Source organism: Phalacrocorax aristotelis, chromosome 2 (assembly GCF_949628215.1).
Source record: "Phalacrocorax aristotelis chromosome 2, bGulAri2.1, whole genome shotgun sequence".
Taxonomy (NCBI): Eukaryota; Metazoa; Chordata; class Aves; order Suliformes; family Phalacrocoracidae; genus Phalacrocorax; species Phalacrocorax aristotelis.
In genome coordinates, this window is record NC_134277.1 from 142,305,041 (window position 1) to 142,312,216 (window position 7,176).

At 41.1% G+C, this 7,176-nt stretch overlaps 1 protein-coding gene across 1 annotated transcript in view; it reads left to right on the plus strand.

Annotated features, from left to right (window-relative positions):
- Positions 1-4,863, plus strand: part of LOC142053586 (neural-cadherin-like) — a 42,768-nt gene extending 37,905 nt beyond the window's left edge. Inside the window, exons 30-32 of the mRNA XM_075085430.1 lie at positions 1,326-1,579; positions 2,493-2,647; positions 2,979-4,863. Coding sequence (XP_074941531.1) covers positions 1,326-1,579; positions 2,493-2,647; positions 2,979-3,380 — 811 coding nt within the window. The 3' untranslated portion in view covers positions 3,381-4,863. The remainder of the gene's footprint in view (positions 1-1,325; positions 1,580-2,492; positions 2,648-2,978) is intronic.
- Positions 4,864-7,176: the final 2,313 nt, after the last annotated feature.

Consider the following 7,176-nt stretch of genomic DNA (forward strand, 5'->3'; position numbering starts at 1 on the left):
GTTCAGGCAACTCGCTTCTAACAGTGAAACTCCCTGGTGCTGCTGGCCAGAGAGGGGCATCCAAGGACAAATCCTGCTCTCCACCTCATCTCCCAGCATGGGCCAAACTTGCCTTTTCCTGCAAGTCTTATATGGAACCTATTTACTCCATCATTTTTTCCATGGTGAGAAGATTACCAGCCAGTGAGGAAGTGAAATGCCCTTTGATAAAAGGTGGATTGCAAACGCTTTCATCTCTCCTTATCTCTGTGAAAATGTATATACTGTGATATAGCATATACATATATATTGTGTGTATGTATGTATATAATATATATTGCATATACAATATATATTTACATATATTTTCTGTAAATAAATTGAAATTCATCATACTTCATATGAAACAATGAGAACTGCAGAATTAGACTGTCACAAAACTGGATTCTAAAATTTGCTGCCCAGGGCCAAAACCAATGCCCACCAGCTGGTGTCCTACACAATTAATTCCTTGAAGAAGATCCACTCTTTCAGGAAAATTTTCAAAAGATGTATTAAAATATACAAATCAAAATATAGGCATTTTTGTTCAAAAAAACCAAGCATAGATACATGTGAGACTGGGAGAAGATGCCACTGGCATTCCTTCAAATCAGCCAAGATTTGGCACTTCTGAGGCGTGGTGATTCACTGCTGAAAGAGGCTGTGAGATGGTCTTAAGTGTTCCTTGAGACACTCCTTTATTCAGTCTACTTGTGAAAGAACAATATGGAGGCTTTTCCATTTATTCATTGGTATTTCTTCTTTGGATTGTGGAAAGCAGGTCTGTGCTTCTCTCAGCATTCCTGCATGGCCTCTCCAATTACATATCAGAAAAAAATCACTTTATCTTCTGATTAAAGTCCTAAAAGACAAGATGGGTCATTCTGAGGAGGTCAATGACATCTCTTTCCCAAAGGCCCAGATGAACATTGCAAAGCTTATACTAAGTGCTTGCTAACCCCATTGATCTCGGGCATTCATTTTTTTCTAGGGGTTTTGAACATGCCTTTAGAAAAAGGGTTAGTCTTTTCAGAAGCTGACGGATCGCTTTTTTAATGAAGGAGTGAAGCTTTTCTGCATATCTTCTGGATAGGGAAAGCAGAACATATGTTCATGTTTTCATAAGCCTACTAGCTCACTATGTTAGAGTTTACATCTATTTCATACTCTGTGTGGGTTTGTGGTTTGCTTGAAAAGACTTTAATTATTGGCTTTAAAGAAATAGTAACAAACTTTGCACAAAAGAACATACAACTCCAGGTGCTTTGCTTGCCTAAAAGATATCTTCTGCTTTTGTTGTTCAGGTGTCCATCCGGGAAAGTAGAAGTGACTGACAGCCTTACAGGGCTCCGACACTGTACCTCATCACCTTGTGGACACTGGACCTGTAGGAATGGGGGTACCTGTGTGGCTCAATCCCAAGACAAGACTATCTGCCAGTGCCCCGAAGGTTACAAGGGAAGATGGTGTGAAATTAGCCAGGTGAAGGCTGGAAGGCCCGTTGGACTCAGCTCTGGCTCTATTCTGGCAATCAGCATGTGCCTCCTTGTCTTCCTAGGTAGGAAAGCAAGTGCTTATTTCTTTCTTTTTAATCTTGTACCTTGCTCCATTGAATCAAGTGTGCTTTACCTTTGGATGTTGTGGTCAGTGTTCCACTTTTTCTGGAGACACCAGTTGGGAGTTCATGTGAGGATCCTAAGAGACAGATATCAGCACATACTTATGGTTTACTTGCTTTGAAGGCAGTTCAAACAAATTTAGGACTTCTCTCTTTCAGAATCACTTATTTTCAATAAAGTAAGAGCTTTCCATCTATGCATGCAAATCTGTGTGCAGACACATCCATCTGAAACTCCCACCTTCCCTGAGCCTGTACATTTATATTAGGTAGGATCTACAGCTAGTACATGCTATTCACATATTAAGAAGGCAGAGATCTGTCTCTAGAAAGTTTAGGATCTTAACAGGCAAGCCTCGTTAAGAGTGCGGGGCAGAAACAAATGTTCACAGTGTGTCCAGTTTCAGACACACTGTGGCTGAAAGGTTACTAACACCATAAAACTCTTTCTCATATTGATAAAGAAAAACTGCATACACATCTCAGAATAGTAGAGACTCCATGATTATATTGCAGTTGTACCCTTCATTAAAACAGTGTTTTACTTACTTTGGGTATCTTATTTACTCAGGATTGATGAAAGGCCAGAGATTGGCCAAAATGCCTTCTATTTAAATGGATTCCTTTAGGTGAGTAAAATACCCTTTTAATGAAGTTTATGATGTAATATACATAGATGATTCTTTACATTCCTGAATTTAAGTTGTTTATATATTAACAATTACGCATCTCTTACCTGGGAATTTGGTTGTCAAATTAAGAGTTGATTTAATATCTCAGGAGTCATATAACTACTTGTTTGTCATGCATCATACTTTGTCATATAACAAATATGTGTCTTTATTTCTTCCAGCTCTCTTGGTCTCCTACACAGTGTGGAGTCAGTGGGGAAGTTCAGGGTTTCGGAAAGGAGGAATTTACCACATTCCTGAAGAGCGTGAAAGCTGGGAAGATGTTAGAGAAAATGTCTTCAATTATAATGAAGAAGGAGGAGGAGAACGTGACCAGGTATGATGCAGCTTCAATCCAGTCTGCAAATCCAACCTCTCCTCAGCTTCCTTTTTCAGACCTTTTATTTAACTTATTGTCCTTATCCACTTGGCTTTTTTTTTTTTTTTTTTTTTTTTACCTGAAGTACTACAGAGTGGGAGGCTTCTATTTCAACCCAATCTGTACCTTTCACGATCCAGGTCATCTGTGGCCACCTTTGAGAGGGCTGCTCTGGACACAGTGTTCTTGCTTTAGCTGAAGACTACCATTACGCAAAAGGATTTGGATGATCTGACCTGTTTTCTTTTGTGCTGTTTCTCTCTGATATTTGCATTCTTTTTTCTTCCAGAATGCTTACAATATAGATGAACTGAAGAAACCTCTCCATACCGTTCCCTGCTTCTCCTTGAGGGCAGCTGCTCCATGCTCCAGGACAACCACTGGCCCAAAAAGAGACTCGCTCCCAAAACATGCACTTCAGAAACAATCAACATCAGCTGTTACCAGTGTCCCAGACTTCAAGGAATATGTTTCTAAAATCATCTGGGATGCAGACAATGATCTACAGAGTCTTCCAGCTGACACTATTCATTTTTACTGCTTAGAAGGGCAAGGTTCTCTGGCAGGGAGCCTTAGTTCCTTAGACTCCATTAGTGGTGATGAAGATCTAAATTATGATTACCTCCAAGAGTGGGGGTCAAAGTTTGACAAGCTTAAAGAACTCTATAAGGTCTCAAACAAACATTTATAACCAGAGTTAAAGGAACTTGGAATATTGCCATGACACATGGACACTACTTTTAAAAATGCCCTTTTTTATATATAAGGTACATCAGGTAACTTACTTCATGCAACTTTTTAGTTACAGTAGTGTGATATACTCACTTTTCCCAGAAGTGATGATCCGAACACTCTTTTTATATGCACTGTATATTATTTAATGGTAGAAGTACAAAGACTTTTAAAGCATTAATTTTCTTGAAAACTTTGGAATGTAGAATTTTTATAGAATAGTGTTATAATACACCTTTTTATTCCTATAGACCACAGTGACTTACTATATAATCATAGAATGGTTTGGGTTGGGAGGGACCTTTAGAGGTCATCCCTGCAGTGAGCAGGGACATCTTCGACTAGATCTGGTTGCTCAGAGCCCCGTCCAACATGACCTTGAATGTTTCTAGGGATGGGGCATCTACCACCTCTCTTGGTGTCGTGGTTTAGTCCTAGTCAGCAACCAAGCACCACGCAGCTGCTCGCCCACTCCCCCCTGGTGGGACGGGGGAGAGAACCGGAAGAGTAAAAGTGAGGCAACTCATGGTTTGAGATAAAGACAGTTTAATAGGTAAAGCAAAAGCTGCGCACGGAAGCAAAGCAAAACAAGGAATTAATTCACTACTTCCCATCAGCAGGCAGGTGTTCAGCCATCTCGAGGAAAGCAGGGCTCCATCACGCGTAACGGTTACTTGGGAAGACAAACGCCATCACTCTAAACGTCCCCCCCCTTCCTTCTTCTTCCCCCCAGCTTTATATACTGAGCATGACGTCATATGGTATGGAATATCCCATTGGTCAGTTGGGGTCAGCTGTCCCAGCTGTGTCCTCTCCCAGTTTCTTGTGCACCCAGCAGAGCACGGGGAGCTGAAAAAGTCCTTGACCAGTGTAAGTGCTACTTATCAACACCAAAACATCTCCACATTATCACCACTGTTTCCAGCAAAAATCCAAAACATAGTCCCATACTAGCTACTACGAAGAAATTTAACTCTATCCCAGCTGAAACCAGGACAGTGGGCAACCTGTGCCAGTACTAGGGTTCTCCTGGATGCAAGAACTTGAACTATTTTCTCCCTAGTATTAATATGATTCCTATCAGGTAGGTAGCAATGGGTAGGGCATTTTATTAATTGCATTCATTTTAGACTGTGAAATAATTATTACAAATGCTAAATATAAAACATTTTAAATTTCTGTTGTTCTTGTCAGCTGTTGTCTTATCCTCCTAAACTGTAATCTCCCCTGACATCACACATACCACCTCACTCACTGTTACAGGCTGCTCAACTGCGTGAGACTTTTCTGTTTGACCCTTTTTCTAATTATCTGTAAAGAGGGGAAAAGAGTGGAAAGATCCTAGCTGTGAATAGCACTTTGCTGACATGACAATTTACACTCTTAAAAGTGGTTTTCAGACTTGGGAAAGGTTTATTTTCAGAAAGCTTTTATTTCCAATTTTGCTTTCCACATGGAACCCTTCTTCAAAGTCTCAGCTGGAAAACAGAAGACCTGATAGCAGGTGAAAAAGTAGAAGGGAATCCAGGCAAAAGTTGGAACCAAACTCTTTCTATCAGGACAGTTGTGAAAATTGGGTTCCTCAAAACAAAGCATGGGAAACCTACCCTGTTCCCCTTTGCTTCCTCCTTCTCCCACCCTGCAAAAAAAGGACTGTGGTTTGAGCACGGAAAGGGAGTCAGGAACTTCTGAAATCTAACATTGACTTGAACACTCATCTCTGTGACCATGGGTAAATCACCCTGTTCTTTCCCTTTCTCTCCTTCTTACCTCTCTGAAATAGGGGCAGCTACCAATGCCTGGGTGATATATGAATGTTAGTAGGTGCTTACACTGTTCTTGAAAGCTCTGAAGTGCTAAGGTTTGTTTAGTTGTTTTTTACTCATTGATTTTTTAATTATCAATACATGATACTCAACATTTGTTTTTATTGAGGTCTTGACACTTCCTTTGATTTACAACTATTGTTTTAAAATTAGATCTTTCATCACTATTCATCATTTTACTTCGCATTAAAAAATGCAAATGTGAATTAGTTTTGTACCTAGAAGAAAGATTTTCATACTGTTAGAACAAGTATAAATTTACACTGAAAACTGAACAAAACCACCATGTGAACTGAACAAAACAGTGTGCATTCATTCCATAAAATTATTTATAACAATGACACTAAAATAGCAATATTTATTAGATAGATTTGGAGCGCAGAGTCAGTATGAGCCACTCCTTCATGGCAAATTCTCGTATGGCTCGGCATTGACTGTTTATACAAAGTCATTAAAAAAATATTGTAGCTATATTAACATATAGCCACATCTTGCTTAATATAAATTTTTCCTCCTCTTTAAAGGTGTATAGTCTTGTAAGAAACTACAAGATCTCTTACATCCAAGGATATTACGCATTTTGTTGCTGCAAATGAAAACTGCTGAGCCCCAGAACTTCAGTGTAGCAACTGTTCCTGAGTCTTGAACTTTTAAAACACTTTATGAAGTGCATAAGCATTTTTATTGCTCTTCATTAAGTTGCCTCTTCTGAACTCAGTATCAAGTAAAGCTTAGCATAATTAATGGTAAAATGCATCTTCCAAAAGAGACTAATTTGAAAAATGCACTACAAATAATGCTGACAGGCTAACTGTGATCCCCCAGAGGATTATTTTGTAATTCATATTCTGAAACTGAACATTTTACAGGTGGATGCATTAAACAATAACTCAGGAAAGGTGAAGCAGTAGTTAATTTTTTCCCCTCATATAACTGAAGAATCAAAGACTCAAAACACGCATGACAGAAGAGAACAAATTGCGTCAGGATAGGTAATGGACTTCTGTCCTCATGGAAGACGAGAAGGAGGAAAGTTTCTTTGGGGCACTTATAGCCAAATACAGAAGGTTTATGGCTGGTAGGTCACTGTTGAGCTACATAGTTAAATGGACTGAGACTGAGAAAGGGCCATTGCAGCCACTCATTCGATGCAGTATCCCCTCTTCCTCTTGCTGCGGATGTTGTGGCTGTTGACCCACAGGAAGGAAAAACAGCTCAGTCACTCAGGGCAACGGCTGGGGCAAAAGGGATTTGCATTGTATACTGACAGCGAAAACTTGCTGCACAGCCCGAGCAAACTCTTTACTTGGTAAAATACTTGAGAAATTCAGCCGAATGACTGAAATAGTTAAAAGCTTCTGCTAGTCATCCTGCTTCTCCCCCAAACATTGACATCCAAGAAAGAGGCATATCTAAAAAGCCTGGGAACCAGCTCCTGGCTAGTTGCAGCTTAGAGACGGGCGTAGACAGACAGGGGCTACGTAAATATGGACATCTTAATAACGGTGGAAGCTGCTGTTGAAAAGCAGCTGCTTCCACCACTTGGCTCTAATCTGCCCTTGTTCATGGATCTTAATTTCCTCGCCTTTTCGTAAGGCATTAAGGTGGCGTGGGCAGGGGAAGGATGGAGGATTAGCCATTTTCCCCTAGGCTGAGCTGCGGGAGCCTGCTCTAGTTAACTTCAAGTCACCACAAATTTACCGTTAGTTAATTAAGTAGCAGCGGCGGAAGGAAGGAAGAAGTGAGCGAAAGCAGGCCTCAGGCGCCTGTGTGCTGCGGGGGCGGGAAGCGCACAGCTACCACCTTCCCTCCCCGCCGCGGTGGGCGGGGCCCTAGCCACTGGGCCGCCCCCGCACCGCCCTAGCCACTGGGGGCTCCGCGCCGAGGGGAGGACCCGTGTGTAACCCCGCCTCCTGCTGCGCGAGGGGG